Source organism: Ananas comosus, linkage group 11 (assembly GCF_001540865.1).
Source record: "Ananas comosus cultivar F153 linkage group 11, ASM154086v1, whole genome shotgun sequence".
NCBI classification, from domain to species: domain Eukaryota; kingdom Viridiplantae; phylum Streptophyta; class Magnoliopsida; order Poales; family Bromeliaceae; genus Ananas; species Ananas comosus.
In genome coordinates, this window is record NC_033631.1 from 8,491,290 (window position 1) to 8,514,387 (window position 23,098).

Here is a 23,098-nt window from a genome sequence, read left to right on the forward strand (position 1 = left end):
GTTCTAGTTTTCTTTCTCTTTCTCGTTCTCCTTGTTGTCTTTCTTTTCCTACTTTCTTCGGAAGCCCGAGCTGCTTTCATTTTGTACCGCTTAGTTTATTTCTTTAATGAATGAAGTAGGTATCTTGCTACCTAATTCTTAAAAAAGATATAATTTTTAATGTCTAGATTTTATCCACTTCTCCTTTAGGAGAGTAAATTGCACATACTCAAAAAGAAAAAGAAAAAAAAAAGAAAGGAGCTCAAGACATCATTCTTAACAAACTATCAGCATTGAAGAGACAAAAGGGGTTTATATACATCAAGTGCTTTTGCATCAAAGGAAAGAGAAGGAAAGAGAAGGAAAGAGTGACAAATTTTAGGCAGAGGAGGAAATGTTAGGAAAAGTAAAAAAAGAAGGGAAAAAAAAAAAAGAAAAAGAAAAAAAGAAAAAAAGAAAAAGGAGAATGAGTTCCGCTTCTCCAGCTATATTTGGTTAACAAGAAACACAAGTCACCTATGCCACCCTGTTTCTGAACAAACCCAACATTCCAAAATAGGAAAAGCCAGCCCACATCTGCGCACAGATCCGCGATCTTCCTCCCCCTCTCAAGTCACTTTAACAGATATAAATTATTATTGATAGAACAGATACATTAAATACTAATTTATTAATATATCTGCATTATCAATAATAATTTCAGCTCTATTAATTTTACTGTCTGTTTTTTCTCTTTCGCTCAATTTACTTCTTCTCGAACTGTCCGAGCCTGTTATCAGCTAGCCTTGAATTGTACGCAGCTTTCTTGTACTCACCCCATGTGAACTCCTTGTACAGGCTCTGCTCCCCCTCTCTCATGAGCTGCGGCAGCGGCGCGATCCTCTGCGACAAGGGCGGCCCTCCGAAGAAGATCATGGAGACCCGGGACTTCAGTCCGTCGGCCAAGACCCTGTGCCTCACGCTCCGGAACCGTCCGTTCGTCATAACCTGCGAGCCATCACGGTAAAATTTTATAACAGTCCACTCATTCGAGAAGTAAAAGTCAAACGTTATATGAAAATATCTTTTAAGTTTGGAATTATACATGTACCTGCAGTGCGTCACCAACATTGATGAAGAAGGAGTCGCGGTCGGAGGGGACGGCGACCCACCGGCCGTCCCGGAGCGCGATCTGGAGGCCGGCGGTGTTGTTGGACCGCAGCAGCGAAAGGATCTGGGGGTCGGTGTGCTCGCCGAAGCCGGTGAGGCTGCAGCCGAAGCCGTTGAGCAGGGGGCACGGCGGGTAGTGGTTCACCCTAAAAAACTGATCGCTGTCCTCGTCGGTTATCAGCCGGCTGAACGCATTCCTCGGCTCGATTTTCAGCCCCTCCGCCATTCGCTCCAGCACGTCGCACGCCAGCTTCTCGACCGCCGCCACGTACTCGCCCAACGCCGACCTGCAGCCGCACGCCAAATATCTCCCTCGTCAGTTGCGCGACGGCTGCAAATTAATAATATATATCTACACAAAGCATGTCGGAATATATTGCATGCCGCCGCTCACCGGAACGCGAGGGAGGAGGATTCCCGGAGGAAGGCAATGGAGGAGGGGCTGCCGGCCGAGGCGCTGCCGATCGCGAGGAGGAGGTACTCCAGCCAGCCGACGTCGCCGTTCGCGCGGGCCCGACTGCTCCTTCTCGGCCGGCGGTAAGGCGAAGAACTCCACCGCCACGGCCTCCAGCCGGTCGATGAGCTCCGCGGCGATCCCGTGATTGGTGACCTTGAAGAACCCGAACTCCTCGCAGGCGCCGACGACCGCCTCGGCAGAGCCGGGCGCCGCGAGGTCCACGACGGGGATCGCCGAGAAGTAAGGGGTCGGCTTCGGGGACCGGACGACGGATATCTGGTCGGCGCCGGGCTCGGCTAAGACCACCATGGCTTTCTTAGCAGGAGAATTGGAGATGGAAGGGAGGGGAGGAGAGCACTACAAGATGTTGCTGATCTTGTTGTATTGGGTGTAAGAGAGAAATGCATGTGAGGAGAGGGGGGGGTGTATTTGAAGGTATATATAAAGAGAGAGAGAGAGAGAGGGCCACATGTCTAAAAGGTCCTGGTGGGTTGTTGCATGGGAACAGAGTTTTGAATAACAGAGTAAGGGGATTAAAACTCCTTAGTAACAGGGTGTGTCTCAATTCTCAATTACCTTTCTGTGTTAGTACCTTACTTTTTTCTTTTTTTTTTTACTGTATCAAATAAATCAAGATAAATTTTACTTAAAATTTTGGAGCTGAATTCAAAAACTATCTAACATTTTGAACTTACTGGAATTAGAGGTAAAAGGTTGGGTAAAAATTGATGCAAATTTTACCTTATGTAATACCAATTATTGGGCTGCAAAAAGGATGCCGGCGTGCATATAACATGTAAGTGTCGCTTTTTTCGTCAATTTGATCTTTCGTATTCATCTTTTGGATTAGTTCAGATCCTTCTTAATATCTGCGATAGATAATACTTTTTGTGGGCACTCTCATGATCTTATAAAATATTGAAGATGTACTCGCATACCCGTGTGATACCTTATGATTTGTTTAGATTGTAATTCGACAGCTCACGCCTGTCCTGCTTATCAGAGAGTTTTTGTTGCATATATATATATATAAAGAGAGAAAGACAATAGGAAAAATCTTACATTTTAACATGAGTTTTTGTTAAGAAGCATTGAATGGGAGTTCAATTTTGGGATCTCATCCTTGCCACGTGAACAGCAAAGATTGGTGGGTTCCGAACAGCATAAAACATCTTCACAGGTGTGTCCCCTTAGATAAAAGTAAGAAATAAAAAGAAAACTTTATTTTCCTTTTTTTTTTATTTTTAATTGTACATTTTTGTATCAACTGTAGAATCTTAACAAGTGGTGATAGTATTTATGAACTTCGACCAGCTTCGAACATAAAATTCTTTGCTCCATAATAATATTACCAACGTGGATTGTGTGCGCTACGAGTAGGTTTAGCACATATATGTTTACTTCTAACTGTAGTTAGTGTGAATTGCATCTGGGTTGGATCTACTGATCCAGTAAAGAGAGGGTTTTGACTATTTTTTTGCCTTGGTTTTTGGGTGTTGACTAAGCTCACTATTGACTCTATGGGCTTAAATAGTCCACAGTAATCTTCAAATCCTTGAGTCCAATGGTTGTGCTTTGACTTTTTCAACTACTGTCAAAGTCTCATCACAGTTTCTAGGGATTGGGGCCACTGCTGTTTTCCCAAACCTAGCTAAAATTACACTAAATTGATTCAAACTACATACAATGTAGATTTTGTTAGGATTTAATCAAATTTTTTATAGTTGTTTAAAATTTAAAATCAATTCTTATATACTAGGGTAAAAAAAAAACTACTCCTGTAAAGAAGAAAAGTTGAACGTATTCTTATCTCGGTCAATGAATTTTGTACGACTTATACTATTATTGTTTTCTTTTTAAATATATTTTGCTGTAGATAAAAGCTGACGATAAAAACTCACATTAAGACTTTTCTCGTGAATTCTTAATAACAATGGATATATGTCAAAATAGATTAGTAATCGCACTCACGCACACGCATCTATTTATGAATTTGAGTGAGAAAAATGGTTGTGGTGATTCATTAATGAGGTGGCGTATATAACTTGCATGTTTCTTAAAGTAGATAAACTCAAACCTAGAAGATTGATAAAAACTATGGTTAATTATATATTTATTTTTGCACTTAGTTAATTGTGGGGGCTACTATAAAAGTAGTATGGAGAAAATCGCCCAACACATAGCCCTAGTCTTCACTTTAACAATGTGATATATAAATATAAATATAATTAATGTTCAATACTTTAAAATCCGAGGACGGCGATAAACTATAAATTAAAGAGGGTTAAAATCGATCCACTGGTTGAACAAGTAAACCAACATTAATTATATTATAATTTTTTTTAATATTAAGTAAATATTAAAAAGCCGAATGAGGTTACCGTCAAGCGCGTTTATCTTAGAACATAGCTAAACTATGGCGGGGCGAATTATTTAGTAAAAGGAAATGAATTTGAAAACAATTAAGCAAATAGTATCAATTTTCGAGCGAGAACCAACGATTTCATTTGATAAACCGCCGACTCACTGCAATCAAACTCAGGTTGTGACTCATCGAAACTTAAGTTCCTGCTAGGGCTCAATCTGTCTCTAGCTCGAGTGGTTGAACTGGTTTATGCAACATTAGCAATGTTGTAATTTCGAGTTATCGACGTTGCAAATTGCGTGCATTAATTCTAAAAAGATAACTACAGAAAAAGGCGTATTTGATCCTAATAGAGAGTAATTTATCAAAGTACCATTTGAATTGACCTGTTTAAGAAAACCTTTCTAATAAGTAAAGCTATTTCAGAAGTCAAATTAGATAAATATTGTACAACAATAATAAACTTTTAGGCGCTTTAATAAAGTTGTCAAAATGAAACATCCAACCTCCACAAAACCTTACTTTTCTCCTCTTCCAACATTTCATTTAAATTTTCATTTTTATTTTTTTCCTTTACCCTCACCTTTGCATATATATGATTCTTAAAATTATATTTAATTAGTCAATTTCACAAGTGAAATAGATCCATTCATAGCACAAAATAGATAACTTTTGACTCTTCTATTGATACACCTCACCTTTCTATTATGGGCTGGAACTTTTTCCCTCCTTTTCCCATCAGGTTACTTTCATCCAAAGTGAAATACCACAATTGCCCCTGCCTACACCACCAAACCAAACTCTTTTAACTAGAGATGTTCATCAGTACCTGAAAAAGCAGAATATCGAATTACACTGGATGGTATTTATTGTTTCTAATATTTGAGCTCGAAATTTTTTTGCTAGAACCAAAATATCAGCTAGCACTACAACAAAAATGGTATATAGCGACATTTTTAAATATAGGTACATGTCAAAAAAGTGCTGCTAGCTAAAATTACTGACACTTTTAAAAAGTGTTGCTATATGTGGGGTCGCTAGGTATATAGTGACAGTTAAAGAGTGTCGCTATAACCTAAAAGAGTGCTGCTAATTTACCAACACTTATTTAAGTATTTAGCAACCGTCGAAATTCTATCTCGTTGGCTGCGATGGCGGAGGAGGACGACAGGAAAGCCGCTTCGTCCAGAATTTCAGTGGATTGAATGAAAAGAGAAGAAAAGATGGTAATTGATTTTTCTTTTTTTTCTGTTTGTAATCGGGTCAAATGGACTGCGCGTGGTGGGTTGAGTAGAGTAATCTTTTATTTTTAGTTGGATTGGGCTTTATATTTAGGCATAAGTAGATGTTTTTTAAATTTTTAGTTTAAATGGGACACTTACTCAAAAGTGTCCCAAACATGTGTCCCTATAACCTAATTCTGTTGTAGTGTAGAACGATAGTATTCCAGTTTATAAGTTGGACTATTATATTAGGATGAGAGAATGATATTTTTAATTTTTTATATTCAGATCCCTCTCTTATTCAGACTTGATATATTTTAATGGATTAATTAAAAATAAAATAAAATAAAATAAAAGGTTCTGAAAAATTGATTCACACCTTTTTGTTCTAATATATATCATATTAAACATCCATCTAGTAAACATATTTAATATTACCAAATTCAGTACTCAACAAACGGTGCAATAATTCATATGACACATTCAATATAAAAATTGTATTTTAATATTATATAATATTATTTATAAAATAAATGAATAATTTTTTTTTTAGCACCAAAAGGTATAGTGGCATTCTCGTTATTACACTAATTTCGGGGGTTATTTTGTAATGCATGAGTGAAGCTTCCACGCATGGGATTCTGAGTGCGTTACTGCGCCGCTGCGGCTTTCTTTTATGCGGAGAATTATATTTAATTAATTTATTTATTTATTTATTTATTTTTTATTATTATTATTATTATTATTATTATTATTTATTCCGCACGTAACGATCGATCTCTTCCGTAGCTCCGTGCACCACCTTCCTAATCCAACGGTCCACGTCACGCACACGCAACACCCAACGCCGCCAATCACAACACGACACGTGTGCCGTGATTAGCTACGAGCATGTCACAGCGTACGGCACCCGGACCCATTTTAGAAATTTCTTTTTTTTTTTCTTATCTTGATATTAATGGGGATTATTACATAAGGATTTAGCGTACGTAATATTGTAATGCGATTAAATAGGAGATTTTGGAATATTTTTATAATGTGGAAAAGATGAGTGTGAAAGCGTTGAAGGGCTCGAAAAGATGGTGGCTAGGTGTGCGGTTCACGTTTGACTAGGAATATTTCCTCGATCGCGAGCGCACACGCGCGTACACACATACATGCATGTGCACGTGCGAGGTTGGTGGGGGTTAGGTATACGCCCGCACGTGCCACGATGCCTTCTTCACGGCCAACTGGCACGTGCAAATATGCATTTGATATAGAAAAAATATATTGTACTTTAAATACGTACGCTGTATCGAGCTTGACGGAGTCGTTCGTCGATTCAGATGCTCCATCATCGAAAATGGCTTATAAACACGGAAGCCGTCTTGCTCCTAAAGCACACAAGACCTACTCTCTCTCTCTCTCTCTCTCTCTCTCTCTCTCTATATATATATATATATATAGTGCGGCTATAATGCTTGTAAAAACACAAAGTCTTTGGTGTTTGGTACTTGTAAATTTTTTACCATTAAATCTATTCCTTTGATCATTTCCTCCCATTAGATCATACTATTCAACCAACCAACCACTCAACTCTAGAGGTACCATATCATCCTAACCACACATCCTTTAATCCAATGGCCGAAAATCTACCAGCACCAATAACTTATACTTTTAAAAGCATGGGAACTCAATTCTATATATATAGAGAGAGAGAGAGTCCGGTTGGGATATTATCTATAGCACCAAGCGTTTGGTGCTATCGAGTTTTATGTCGTTAGATTTAACCCTTTGACTATTTTTACCCGTTAGATTATACTATTAAATCAATAACTCACTCAACCTTAAAGGACCTACATCATCGTAACCGTATATTTTTTCATCCAATGGTCGAAAACCTAATAGCACCAATAGGTTATTGATAGTATTCTAACCTAGTTCTATATATATATATGCCGAGTTAGGCTCGGATACTGTTAGGGCGCGTTTGGTTCAAGTTATATAATATTATAGAGTATTTCGATAAATCCAGGTATCTTGAATTTCTAAAAGAGATTACTATTTATGTTGCATTAGCGCGTTTAGTTTAATACAGTAATGTAATGCTAGATTTCAGTGGTTATATCTAAAAAATTCAGTAATTTAGACAATAAAGTATAGTCTATTTCAAAATTGCTCTTATCCATATTTTGTAAACATTTTTTCTTACTGTTTACAAATAATATTTTTTTACTAAATTTTATTTTAAATAATTTAAAATTTAAATTTTCAATTTTAACAAAAATATAAATTTAATATTTTAATTTAAAATATAAATAAGAAATTTATAAATTTAAAATCCAAAATATAAATATAAATATAAATTAAAAATTAAAAATCTTAATTAAAAATTTAGAAATTAAAATACAAATTTGAATTTAAAATTTAAAATTTAAAATTTAAAATTTAAAATTTAAATTTGAAATTTAGAATTTAGAATTTGAAATTTAAAATCTAAATTTTTAAACTTCAAATTTAAAATTTTTTAAATTTTAAATTTTAAATTTTAGATTTTAAATTTCAAATTTCAAATTTCAAATTTTAGATTTTAAATTTCAAATTTTAAATTTTAAATTTAGAATTTGAAATTTAAAATCTAAAATTTAAATTCAAATTTAAAATTTAAATATTAAATTTGAAGATTAAAAATTAAAAATTAAAATTTAAAATTTAAGAGCTGACAATTCAAAATTTTTAATTAAATTTTTTACAATGACATATTAAAAGGGTTTCAGGAGTTGGAGCGGTAAAATTGTCATTTTACATAATATATAGTATTACCGATTTTCAGTAATGTACGATACACAACCCCCTTTCATTAATATTTTCGGCGTAATCCTGCTCGATTTGTAATATTATATTAACGACTAGATTACATAGCGGATGAACCAAACACAGTAATCCAGTAGGATTGCCTGTAATCCTGTCAGGATAACTCGAACCAAACGCAGCCTTAATAATATGTATAACGGTTTTCGCACAACTAACTCACTTATTCTTAAGAATTGAATATTAATTCTGATGCTGTTGAAGATGATTTACTATATTTTTACATCGGTAGAAAAGTTGTTTTAACGGTTTTTAAATTAATTGAATTTCTTTAAAAAAAACTCTTGGAATTATCTAAATAAAGATTAATATTTTTAATCTTAAACTGAAAATTTGTAATTATCATAAAGCTGTTTAATTTAATCCATTCATTTTGTTGTTGTTCTAATGTATATAGATGATACTCATTTTATTTATTATACTGAAAATGCGAAGCAACAACATTCGAACTTAAAATTTTGGATACCAATCATCAAATTCTTTATCACTTGCGATATTTGATAGATGAGAAGTATGATAAAATATCAAAATGACCTGCCCTCTCCAACCTTCAAGTTAATTTTTCAAAAGAGGTTCGGAATTGTTGATTTGAAAGAATTCAACATCTAATAAATATATATTTTTTTTATAAAAAGGAAAATAGTAATTGTTTTTTCCTTTTGAAAAATAACTAAGCGTGTGTTTGGTTCCACGTAAAACTGTGGAAAAAAAATTTTCGGTGGAAAAAAAAATTTCGGTGGGAAAAAAATTTTATGCCGTTTATGTTTGGTTTGTAGGAAAAGAAAAATAGTCTTCCGTGACGGTTGTTTGATTGAAAGAAAAAAAAAACTATTTATATATATTTTCTCTTATTATATATTATTAAAATATAATAATTATCATAATATATTTATTTATTATAATTTATATATTATATAATAAATATGTAATATAATATATAATAATATATAACAATATTAATTATACTATTTTATAAATAAAATTTATTTAGATATATTATATATAAGATATATAATAATATATGATATTATTATATATATATATATAGTATATATATATATAAAGGTGAGTGGTCCAGTGTGAACCACTCATTTCGGTCCTCGAGCTCTTACATGAGCTCGTGGACCCCGATGCAAGGAAAACATGAGCCGCGATTTTTCCATAGTGGATTTTCATTTTCCGCCGAGAATCGGCAGAAAACGAAAAGTAAGCTTTTCCATATAATCCACAAATAAAAATTTTTCGTAAAACTTTTTTATGTCAAACTAAACGCTAGAAAAATAATTTTAAACTGAAAAAAAAATTTCTGACCATTTTTATGGAGAACCAAACGCCCCCTTAGCTTAATTACGATTTTCTTAAATTCAATCTTACCTAAAAACCAAACGGCCGGCCCTAAGTCATGCACATGCACGGTGTGTTTGTGGAACGTGATAAAATGAACTTGGGCTTTAGGGTGACATCATCTACGTGACAAGATGGTTAGATACAATTGAAGGTGCCATTTACCTGAACAAATTTTTTAGCGTGAGGAATTTGTATTTTGACTTTTTTGAGCCTTTGAAAATTCTCCATTAATTCATTATTCAATGGTGCGATGTTTCTAACACTTATGCTCGTCGAGGAAATTAAATAGAAAGAGAACAAAAGTTTGTTAAATTCCTATTCTAACATCTCTATCTAATAAGTGCTTAAGTTTCAGAGTTAGTTATTTACACCCTGTTTGGTTCGAAAACTTTTTATACCCAAACACTACTTTACGTATCCGAGAACAGTAGTTCTCGACTATTTGAAATAAGCTGGTATAATCCGGTATAAGTCCGAATTGTTGTTCCACCCTTATCTCCGAAACAATCGATAACAAGATTAATTAAACTCTAATTAATTTTAATTATAGTATTAAATCATTAATTAGTATAATTAATAATTTTAAATTATTAATTAATCTAATTACTATATTTAAACTATTAATTAATCCAATTAATATTAAATCGTTTTCTCTGGACCAACATCTGTTCCCACCCCTATTTTCATTTTTAAAATTTAAAATTTAAAAAATTAAATTTTAAATTTTAAATTTTTAAAATTTATAATTTGTAATCTCAAAATTAAAGTTTATGATTTTAAATTCTAAATTCTTACTTTTAAATTTTAAATTTGATATTTATATTTTTCAACTTTAAATTTGATCTTAAATTTGAAGTTTAAAATTTTAAATTTTATATTTTAAAATTTTAAATTTAAGAATTTAAATTTTAAATTTTAATTTCAAATTTTAAAACTTAAAAGTTAAATTTTAAAATTTAAAAAATATAAATATAAAATTTAAAAATTCAAATTCAAATATAATAAAAAGGATAATATTATTATTTTTTATTTATAACTACTACTATTCTTCTTATTCCATTTCATCTATCCAAATATTATTTTTCTTACTCCAGGAACAATTTAATTTTTATCCAAACGCAAAATTGGCATAATTCTTGCTTATACGTGAATTTCTATCTATTTTTGAAATAAGCAATTCTTACCTATATCCAAACCAAACGGTATCTTATTCATATCATATGAATAAAGAGTTGTTATTGAAAATATAGTAGACTGAGAACCCTAATAATAATAATCGGATTTAATCATTTTTAGGCAGAGGCTTGGACCTTGCGAGAAATTAGTGTTATGCAGTACAAAATCCTCGGAACTCTTTTGGATCGGGTACAAAATTAATTTCTAAAATTAATTTCTAAAATTTTTAACTTATAATTTAAATTTCTAAATTTCTAAAATTTAATTTCAAAATTTAAAATTTAAAAGTTAAAATTTTTAATTTAAAATTATAAGTTTAAAAATTTAAATTCAATTATAGGGGTGATATCATTATTTTCTATTTATAACTACCAATTATTCCACCTTATATTCACATTTTCATCCAAACACAATTTTTTTAGTTCCAGTTTGTACTCACATTTTCATCCAAATAAAAAAACATTCTTATTCTTACAAAAATTCATACTTGTACCTATCTCCGGTATAACTAGTTCTTGCTTATATATATTCGAACCAAACGAAGCCTTAGAAGTCAACTTCCCTGCAGGTTTGGTAGGAGCTGCCTTCGAATACGTATTTCGTAGAAGCCAGCTGCCACACAAATTTGGTAGGAGCTAATCTCGCAATTCACAGAAATAGCGTCCCATGAGTTTGGTAGGAGTTACCTCGGAACTCGTATGTAGAAGCTAGTTATAACCACGCAGGTTTGGTAGAAATTGATAAGAGCTACCTCGGAACTCGTACAAGTTAGCTACCCGGCGAGTTTGTCTATGTCGCATATGATAGAAACTACGTACCTTAGAACTCATGATAGCTAAATTTAAAAACTCATGCTATTTGACAGTACAGCGTGTTGCCTCGCAGGTTTGATAAGAACTACCTCTTAAAACCGTAAAAATTATCTCTAAAATGTCACGTCCCCTGATAGACGTGAAATTAATTATTTGCACTATATGTTTTGGATGAGAGTTTGGCATGGTTGCTTTATTTTTACCACATACTAATACATCAAAAAAATATAAATCCTGGACTGTACATTTAAATGCTTTTTATTATAATTAATTTGGAGCCCTTTAAGGCAGGGACGAAGCTATATAGAGGCCCAAGGTGGTCATGGCCCCCCCTCAACTTTTCAATATTTACTTAATGGTCCTTCAAAGATTTTTTTTTTTTGTGGTACATGGATAGCTTTGCCCCCCTAGTTTTTTAATATTTGCTTAATAGTATGATGCCTACATATATAATGTACTCTCTCTTTCTTTCTCCTAATTGTATACTCTTTTTATGGATGAAAATATATTAAAAGCTTCTTACTTATAGAGTCTTTTGTAATATATTTTTTTACTCTAAAAATTTTATTTAATAATTTTTAAAAATTTTTATTTATCTTAGGTGAGCTCTTGTATTTGACTAAATCAAAATTTGTACTAAATTTAATAGCTATGTTAATTTACATTATTTATTTAATTAATATTTTTTTATAAAAAATTTTTAATTAGAAAAAATTTTATTTATTATTTATTACTAAAATTTCTATTTAAATATATTCCCCTAGCTTCGTCCGCATAGATAAGGTTGAAGAACCAAGAAGATAAGATGAATTATCGTACGAATTAAGAGCCGGAAAATGAACAGCATTTTATGTTTCTCACCAATTTTCTAATCATCATCTTCTTCATCATTCCGAGGACAAACTTTTACTCTTCCCAACGATCATTTCTACAACGTCTTGTCGACCCAATAACCTAATTCATACAATGCAAGGGAGGTGCACAATTTGATAAGTTTTTTTATTTTTAGAAAGAAACGTAACGTGTGATTCGTTTCGCTAATTTTTTTTTTAAAAAAAAAAAACCCTTAGTTAAAATGTGAAGTAACTAGATTTCGAACTTATAAACCTCGAGTACCAATCATCAAGTCTTTTACGTTTTGCGTTTGAGACGGTCGGTAATAATAAAAATTACTCGTAAACACGTTCATAGAATTTTCCAGTAATAAACTTTTCGTTACAGTAGAAATAAATTAAACCTTCATCTCAAACTATTTGACCCTTCATTAGAGCTAGAATTACATGCCGAAACTATGGTACCAAATAAAATTTAAGGCACTGTTTGGTTCTTCAAAAAAGAAAAAAAAAGGAAAAAAATTTGCTTGAGATAACTTCTTTTTATTAAATTTTTATTTTTCTGTTTTGTGCCTGTTAATTAATTTGGTTTCAAGAAAATTTATCTTCTTGGAAAAAAAAAAGTCTGGATTTCACAAAAAATTACTATTTTTGTTTCTTGAAAAAAAAAAGAAAAATAAAAACACTAGTTTTTTGTAAAATTTTGAAAAAAAAAATTTGCTTCTTTTAACAAGACGGGTAGAAATTTGAAAATTGGATTTTCAACGAAAAATATTTTTCTCGAACTTTTTTTTTTCATAATTTTCTGAGAAACTAAACAACTCCCGGTGCTTAACCTTCAAGCCAAATTTTCTACATCGATCAGTATGAACAGAATAATTCTTAAAAATTTATTTCACCTTTTGCTATATAATAAAAAACTTTATACATTTGACACCATTTCTCCAAACTGAAAAACTAACAAAAAATCGAATAACTATTATAACATTAATTTGGAAAAAGAAAAAAAAAAAACTTGTTGGGGGAGCTCTATTTCGTCGCCATATGTTACTTGGTTACAATCCTTTTAAAAAAGAAACTATTAAATGAATGTAAAATTAACACGTGATAGCAGAACGGACGTTGTTGTAGAGGCCCAATTCGCCGTCATATGTCATTTGATTATAATCATTTTCTATATGATTTAAAAGTTATTTTTTAATTTTAGTATTAAAAAATATCCAACGAATTATTAAACAGAGATAAAACTAATATGCGGCAGCGGAACGAATGACATCGTTCGAGAGATCTCCACTAAAGTTTTATCCGTAGCATCTGGGTCTAAGTTTGAGATAATGGGTTCATTTCCATCATCATTACAAGAAATCGAAATCCTATGAAATGATGTGCACAATAATTTGGGGTGAGTGATTTGAGTGGGTAATTGAGAGAGTACTCAAAAAGGAGAAGACCCCAAACTAAGGCGTGAGAATTAGGTAATCATTACCCATCTTTGGAGACTTTCATGTTGGGTTGGGTTTCCTTTCACTCGGACCAATTATATGAACAAGTGTTCCATCCACATTATTCACATCATTCACATTATCAACATTGTCAAAAAAAAATTAAAAAAAAAGGTTTTTTTTTTATTTTTTCACTTTGGCCTAGCTTCTGTATTCAAAGAAAAAAAAAATCAATTAATAATGGTGATCATTGAGTTTGTTTGTTATTTATAATTTTGAGTGTCTGTTTGGCTCGATTTCAAAGCAACTTCTTTACTTAAAATGATAACAAATGACTTCTAGGGCTTGTTTGGTTCGAAACTATAAAAGATTACTAGTAATAAAAAGATGTCTAACGATTTTATTCCTTCTTATTCTATTACTGAGGATATAGCATTTCGGTGTTTGGTTAATACGGTCATATTATTTAGTCATATTAGTTATGATTACGAAAAATATATAATTAACGTATTTGTTTCATTAATTAATTTTACATAATAATATAAAAATTTCAATATTTTTTTAGAAAGAAAGGAGAAAAAACATAGGCTAGAGAAAGAGAGAGCATATTAAAAGAAACAGGGAGAGAGATAGAGCCGAGATTAGAGAGAGTGAGAGAGTTAAGATTTTAGAAAAAGAGGAGGGGAGAGAGCTTAGTTTAGAAAGAGAAAAAGAGCTAAAGTTTAGATGGAGAAAGATAAGTTTAGAGAGAGATATGAGATAATTAAGAGTGTAAGAAAAACAACAACAACTAGCCGGCGGGTGGGGAAAAAGAAATAGATTAGACATAATATGATTACCTCTATTCATTAATATGAGGATATCTATCTTCTTTTAGGGTGCGTTTGGTTCGCGCTATCTTTTTAAGACTCCTAGTAATCCAATAGAAATAAAAAAAATATGACGATGTTTGGCTAAACGCACCAAGTAATCTAGTTGATAATACTAGATTTACTTGGGAATGAGATGCATCCCAAAATACTAATCTCATTCCTTTGAAGAAGGGTGGGTATCCTTATATTAATGGATTTGAGTAATTATAATATATCTAATTTCTTTCTTTCTTCCTACCCGCCGGCTAGTTGGTATTATTTTTTTTTATACTCTAACCTCATATCTCTCTCTAAACTTATCTTTTTCTCTCTAAATTTCAACTTTTTTTCTCTCTTTAAATTACGCTATTTCTCCCTCTCTTTTTCTAAAACCTCAACCCTCTCATTCTCTCTAATATTGACTCTATTTCTCTTCTTATTTCTTTAATTATGCTCTCTTTTTAACCTATATTCTCTCTCTTTTTTAAAAAAAGATGTTAAAATTTTTTATAGTAATTATCTAAAATTAAATTAATTAATTAATTAATTAATTGTATATTTTTCATAATCTTAAATAACATGGCTAAATAATATGACCGTACGAACCAAACACCGAAATACTACATTCTTAGTAATAGAATGAATAGGAATAAGATTCTCGGATATCTTTTTACTCCTAGTAATCTTTTATAGTGCGAACCAAACGTGCCCTTAAAGGAATGAGATTACTACTTTATGATTGAATCTCATTCCCCAGGTAAATTCAACATTACCAACTAGGTTACTCAGTGCGTATAGCCAAATACCGTCATATTTTTTTTATTTCTATTGAATTACTAGAAATCTTAAAAAGATAGCGCGAACGTACCAATCTTAAAGTTTTATTGTAGCGCTAAATGAAACGATAATCTAGATCCCGAAAAGAGAAGATCCAGTTTTGAAGCTTTCACTTTTGTTGCAATAGAAAGTTAATAGTTGGACTTAAAAATTGTTTGTAATTTCTCGAATATTTCGATTCCAAATTTTCAATAGAACTTTTATGGAATAGGTCTTAAAGGTGTCTTTATCATTGTCCTCATTTGATTCGTATTGTTATCTCATTCCTGCTCTTCAGTACAGCAAAATTTACAACAAATCTTTTTTTTTTTTTTTTTTAAATATTTGTACAAGAAATAATGGTAGCTTAAGGAAGAAATAGAAGTAAAGGTGATATTAAAAGTTATTTGAAGCATTTTTTGTGGAACTCTGTCGTTGCTTTCGCATTATAATAAAAGTAGAAGTTTTATATTAAGACTCTTCACTATACGAAATTCACTTCAGCTTGTCATTATAGTGACAGTTGATCTAAATATACTGTTCGGTGAATACGCATTGTTGCTTCTCGTTAAGAAGTTGTATCAAAAGTCAAGCGAAACAGGCACGAATGTTGGAAACTTTGTTAAACGTTATACGACAATTTTCTAAGATTAATCTGCTGAGTTCCAAATTTAACTATGAGCACTTCAAATTTAAGTTCTAGCTTAGATTTGGCATTTTTTGGGCCTATTTTTGTTTTCTGATCCTATAATGCTTGGATAGGGCTTGGTCTTGCCAATAGCTAGCCCATGTGTTCATCATATTCTTTACCAAACTCTCTTTAGGGTTTTTTTTTTTTTTTTTACCAATAAAATGTGAAAAAAAAAACAAAAAATAAGGCTAAGAGCACGACTGCTGTACTCTTAAGAGAACTGAGGCCTCAGTACTGCTGAGCCGTTTTCGATGATGAAATTTTCGAATCGCCGATCGGCTCCGTAAGATTTGATCTTAACGTATTTGAAGTTTCTAAAAAATCATTTTTGCGGTTTTTCGATATTATTTATCTAGCAATCGAAAGGATTTAACATCAACGGCTGAAAATAAAAATTCTATAAAAAGTAGTGATATAGCACTAAAATTTTGGATCTGAGATATTGATAATGTTGTAGATAGTATAAAGATTTTTGTATCAAAATTTCACCTGATTTGAATACTTCTATATCGTTAAATTTGAAAACAGTAGACATCAACCATTAAAAATTATTAATTTTGAACGCTCTCGATCAAGTAGATAAATGTTATCAAAAGATCGCAAAAATTATTTACCAAGAAACTTCAAATATGCTAGATCGAGTCTAACAGAACTGATCATCGATTCGAAAGCTCCATCATCGAAAATGACTTGAATTTAGATGTGAACTTCATGTTAGAAAATTCTTCAGATTCAGATTCCAATGCAAGTTCACTATTCTTTCTTTGATTCAACAACAATTCAAATTATCCCAATCGCAAAACTGATATCTTTTATGTCTCCAATATGTAACATGTCAGCTGAGTCCATAGTCAATATTAGTTTTTATAAAATTCATAACATTTTTTTAAATTATTCTTGTTTTTATAAATTTTAGAAAGATTAATACATTGACAAACCTTTTTTTTTTCATTTTTAGTTTTATATATTTATTAAATATCTTATATATTCATTTCGCTTACTCCTCCATTGGCATCCAAAGTCCATTTTTACCTACTATGGGTTTGAATTTAGTATCCGACTAATATCTGAATTCAAATCCAGATCCGACATAAAATTAGTTGGATCTGCATCCATTTAAGATCCATTTAAAGCGCTAACCCTTATTTGGCATCCTTTATCCATTTATTGCAAAAGTATTTCCTTGATGAAGAACTATTAGACACTTAGGCCCTATTTGGATACCCTTAAAAACATAGCATAGTTAAACTATGCTATACCCGTAGGAAATTTATTCTATGAAGCGTTTGCGAGAAAAAAAAAATACCGTGATTTTTGTTAAACTATATTTCAAAAAATGGAGTAAAATTATAATCCACTTTAACCAAAGAAAAAGAATTTCACCATTTTTGGGCAAAGATGTATCAAGTTTTAACTTTTAAATTTCAACATAAAAATAGATTTTAAATTTTAAATTTTAAAATTTATTAATTTATATTTTCAATTTTTAATTCTAAATTTTTAAATTTCAAATTTAATTTATCAAATTTCAAATTTCATTTTAAATTTTAGTTTTCAAAATTCAAAATTTAAATTTTAAATTTTAAATATCAAATTTTAAATTTTAAATTTTAAATTTCAATTTTGAAATTTGAAATTTGAAATTTGAAATCTCAAATCTCAAATCTCAAATCTCATAGTTCAAAATTTCAAATTTGAACTTTAAATTTTAAATTTAAAATTTAAAATTCTAAATTTAAATTTAAAATTTAAAATTCTAAATTTAAATTTTTTTTATTTTAAATTTTAATTTTTAAAATTTTAAAATTAAATTTAGATTTTTATATTTTAAATTTTTAATTTTCAAAATAAAATTTAAAATTTAAAATTTCACATTTCACATATCAAATTTTTAATTTTTAATTTCATTAAAATTTAAATTTTGAAATTTGAAATTTTATCTTTTAATTTTAAAATTTAGAGAAATCCCGTTAAATTGTACAATGAGCATCCAAACAGTTTAAAAATTGAATTCGTGAAATTTTTTTAGAGTTACAGAATTTCCTATTTCATTTAGGCCAAAACCACAGTTTATAAATTCCGTAGAGATTTTTTACTGTACATCCAAACAGGGCCTTAGTATGTGAAAAAAAAAAATTTCTAAAATCCAACTTAATTGCTTCGTAAAATAAAAAAAAACATTTATTATATATGTCAGTAATTTTTGAAATTTTAATCCTCTAATCAAATTGCAATTTAGATAAAGTTGAGTTTTAAATTGCCCTCGTAATGATAAAATAAGATATTTTTATTTTATCATACAAATGAAAATTTTATTGTATACAAAAAATTTCTATAGACTTAAGTCACCAAAACCCAGATCCCAATTTGAGGCCAAATTAGTTTTCTAAACCAAGTTTAGAGAATTTACGACAACGCTAACGCAAATAAGCATACTAACAAAATTCTCTAATTTTTGAAAAATATATGGAACAATAATTTGCAAATTATTCATTAGTGTACAAATATTAACGAAAAAAATTATTAAAATTACAAACAATTTACAATTTTTTTTTGACTAGTTGATGTATTTTTTACATTAATCAAATACCAAATGAGTTATTATCTGTAATGTTTTTAACTTTTAGATGCATAAATTTGATTAGAAATTAAATAATTGCAAAAGAATGTTGTTGTTTTATATATTTTAGTTTTATAAATTTATATTTTATTAACTGCAAAAGTTTCGATTGATTTAAGTTTGTTAAAGTAGAGATTATATTATATCAATGACTCTTAAATTTGACCGCTCTAACTTTTTGTTAAGTTTGACAAATTCTTTTATTTGAGAAACTTTTCAACTTCACGAACTATAGCTCAAATAAAAGAAAAATTAAAAGTAAAGATGCGACCATCGAATAAATAGATTAGAAACATAATTTATCGAGAGCTTTTTGAAAAGTAGATTTAACTTAGTAGCAGAGTAGTTTATATCATTCAATTTGTCGATCAAAATCTGGGCGAGACGTAAACATTCCACAAATTGTAACACATGTAGAGACTTGTCCACATGCAACAATTACCGTTGAGCGAAATCCAATAAATTTCTCAAAGCATATCAAACATCCCAATATCTGAAGATAGAGAGAGAGTTGAGATAGAATACTATCGATAGCAGATGGACTCTGTTGCTATCGATTAGTTTTCGATGATGAAGCCTCCAAATTGACGATCGGTACTATTGAACATGATCTATATTGTATCTAGAAAATAAACTTTATATGTTTTCGATATTATTCTCTTATGCATTAAGAAGATATAAATATTCTCATAATCAAAATCAATAGCATTTATATATATATATATATATAGAAAACAAATATCTCCCCTATACAGAGTAAAGAGAGAAAATTCATAAGCCACGAAAAATAATATAAGACTCTCCCCATAAATACCACTCCTCACATACCAAAAAATAAAAATAAATAAAAAATACAACAATCAAATAAACCACAAATGCGCCAAATGAAACAAATCATTTCCCCCTTCTCCTCCCACAAGAAATGGGCCATTTTTTCAAATCAATGAGCGAGGAGGGCGAAGAGCGAAACGAGAGCGGCGATCGCGAGAGCGCGCAGGGCGGGGATAGTCGCGCCGAGCACCGCGGCGCTCTCCATCGTCGGCGCCGGCACCGGCGCCGCCGACAAATCCTCTTCCTCTTGCGCATTGGCCACGGCCAATACAACAAACACTGCAACGAGAAGAGCCTTCGTTGAGAGCTTCCTCATTGCCTCCATGTATAATAATAATTCTTCGAGAGAGAGTAGTAGTAGTAGTAGTAGTAATATATTGTAATAATAATGCAAAACTAGAGGGGGGGTTTTGCTTTTGTTTTTTGGGGTGGTGGTTGTGGGGTTTAGGGAGATGGGGAGGGGCGCGTATATATAGGGAGGGATTTGGGAAGGGGGGAATATAGCCGTTGCGAAAAGGGAAAAGGTGGGGATTTTGATTTTGAGATTTTTCTTTTTTGAATTCGGGGGTGTGGGGCCCACGATGGAGTGAAGTAGCCGTTAAGAGCGTACGCGTGGCGAGCGGTGAGTGGTTGCGGTGGTGTGGGGCCCAGCAGTCGACGGTCCAACTTACCGTTGAAATGTCGGGGCCGGGATTGCTTGGCGGGCCGGCGAAGCGGCCGACACGCGGATCGAGGTGAGGTTGCCGTCTGGACGAGGGAAAAAAAAATATCTTGAATGTACCGGATATATATATAAGCAGGCTGCTGTGCTCTCAGGTGCACGGAGGCCTCCGTGCTCCTGAGCCGTTTTCGACGATGGAGTTTTTGAATCGACGATCGGCTCCGTTAAACTTGATCTAGCGTATTTAAAGTTTCTATAAAATAATTTTTGCGATTTTTCGATATCATTTACCTAACAATCGAAAGAATTCAAAATCAATAATTTTTAACGGCTGAAAATAAAAATTCTATAAAAAGTGGTGATATAGCACTAAAATTTTCGATCAGAAATATAGATCTTGTTGTAGATAGTATAAAGAATTTTCTATCAAAATTTCATCTGATTTGAATATTTCTACACCGTTAAACTTGAAAACGGCAGATATCAACCATTAAAAATTATGGATTTTGAATCCTTTCGATCACTAGGTAAATGATATCGAAAAATCGCAAAAATTATTTTCTAGAAACTTCAAATGCGCTAGATCAAGTCTAACGGAGCCGATCGTCGATTCGAAAACGGCTCAGGAGCACGAGACTCCGTGCTCCTGAGAGCACAGTAGCCCTGCTCTATATATATATATATATATATATATATATAGAGAGTTGAGCTAGAATACTATCGGTAGTAAACGAGCCGTTTTACTACTGATTTGTTTTCGATGATAGAACTTCCAAATTGACGATCGGCTCCGTTGAACATGATCTTAACCACTTGAAGTGTTTAGAAATCAAATTTCAAATCTTTTCAACATCATTTGCCTAATGATCAAAGGGTTTCAAAATTTGTAATTTTAATGGTCGATAAGAGCGTTTCTACAGTTTAACGGCTGTAAAGATATCCAAATCAATTGAATTTTTGTTAGAAAATTCTTTAAACTATTTAAACAAGATCTATCTCTTGATCTTGATTACAAGACTCCTATCATTATTTTTAAAGAGTTCATTTTTCAGCCATTCATTTTTTTGTTCACTTGATGGATAAAAGAACATAATCGAAAGTGCATGAAATTTGATTTCTAGGTAGTTTAAATGGTTTAGATCATATTTAACGAGCCGATCGTCAATTTGGAAGCTCTATCATCGAAAACAATTCGGTACTAAAACGCTCGTTTACACGATAGTATTCTAGCTCAACTAATATAATAATATATATATATATATATATATATAGAGAGAGAAGAGAGAGAGAGAGAGAGAGAGAAGGAGAGAAGTAGGGCTACTGTGCTATAGGAGCACAGCAGTCTTTATGCTCCTAAGTTCTTAACGTCATCAAATTTGATGGGTGGTTAGGGTGAATGGGAGAAAGAAATTGAAGAGAATTCAAAGAGAAGAGAACCAAATTTCTCTCTAATTACTCTTCTCCCTTTCACCCTAACCACCCATCAAATTGATGGTGTTAAGAACTTAGGAGCACACAGCTGCTGTGCTCCTAATAACACAGTAGTCCATATATATATATTATATATATAATATATATATATATATATAATAAATATATATATATATATATAAATTGCTGACGTGGCGTCCCCAATCAACCAAATTATCTTCTTGAATTGATGCATTCCATTATAATTAATAAAAAATATCTGTATTATTATATTTTTTTGTCAAATGGAGAAATATAATTAGTTTGTTACTGATGATGTGGTGTAAGTATGATACAGAGGAGGGAGTTTACTATTGTATCATACTTACACCACATTATCAATAACAAGCTAATAACATATAATTAGTTATTACAATCATGATGGGATGGATAATTCCAAAATGAGACATTTAATTGGTTGAAAATGCTACGTTACTAATATAACCGGTGCATTCTAGAATTTTTCGTGTCGATAGGGGTTTCTTTTCTAGAAAAACATGCAGATGTTTTCTGAATTTTAATAGGCATTTGGTACGAGGTAAAACGAACCGACTAATTATTTTCAGTATGAAAATTATTTTTTTATTTGTTTGATTTAACATAAAAATAATTTTACGGATTTGAAAAAAAAATTGAAAATTTTGTTTTTTTTTTTTTACTGTTTTTCAGCCAAAAAAAATAAATAAAAATTCAGACGACATAAAACTTTTTTCTTTTATTTATTTTTTTTTTAATCAAACAAATGTTGATACAGGAATATAGTTGTGGATTCAACTTTTAGAATAGCCCCATAAGTAACACCAAACAAATCCACTACATGAAAACAAAAATTCTAATTTCACAATTAAAAAAGGAATGTAACCTCTAACCCCCATCCAAGAACAATTGTGGTTACTCAACTCCGTTTTGAATTTTGGTGTTAAAAATTATAGAGACTGATAATTAGTAGAGAAAAGTTTATCTTTCTATAATGAAATTGTACAATTATGGCTCTTTTGAGATTGTAAATCTAGCATTCCTCTTAGGGACGGTTTATTTACACACAATTACAACTATACTGTTATAACTACATGCAGATACAATCAAGCATCTGTTCTGATAAATTTAAATTTAGCTGCTACGTACAGTTACAACTGGACAAGAAGGCTTAGCTACAGGAGATGAAAATAACGTAAAAATTAATTATAGTTCAAACTACTACAACGCTCGAAGAAAATAATTTTAAATAAATATAAGTTTATCTTTTTAATAACCTTTATAATAGATTATTCTTTCCTCTCCTATATAGAGGAATTCTGACAACTCCTATATACATGCAACCAAACAAAACAATTATAACTGAAGTGTTTTCTACTATATTCAGTCAAATAAAATATATATAATTATAGTTACCATATTTTTAACTAAGTATATATATATCCAAAAACACCGTATTTATAATTACATCAAACCAAAACAGCTTCTTATGTTAATTACCATCCAATTGTGTTCCATTTCCATATCAAAACAAAATGGCATCAGC

The 23,098-nt window shown here is 31.3% G+C and overlaps 1 protein-coding gene across 1 annotated transcript; it reads right to left on the reverse strand.

Moving 5' to 3' along the window:
• LOC109716960 (gibberellin 2-beta-dioxygenase-like) lies at nucleotides 249-2,092 on the reverse strand. Its single transcript, XM_020242587.1, is given in 4 exon segments — nucleotides 249-966; nucleotides 1,070-1,415; nucleotides 1,523-1,651; nucleotides 1,653-2,092. Coding segments are annotated over 4 exon segments (960 nt in total). The 5' UTR covers nucleotides 1,895-2,092; the 3' UTR covers nucleotides 249-723.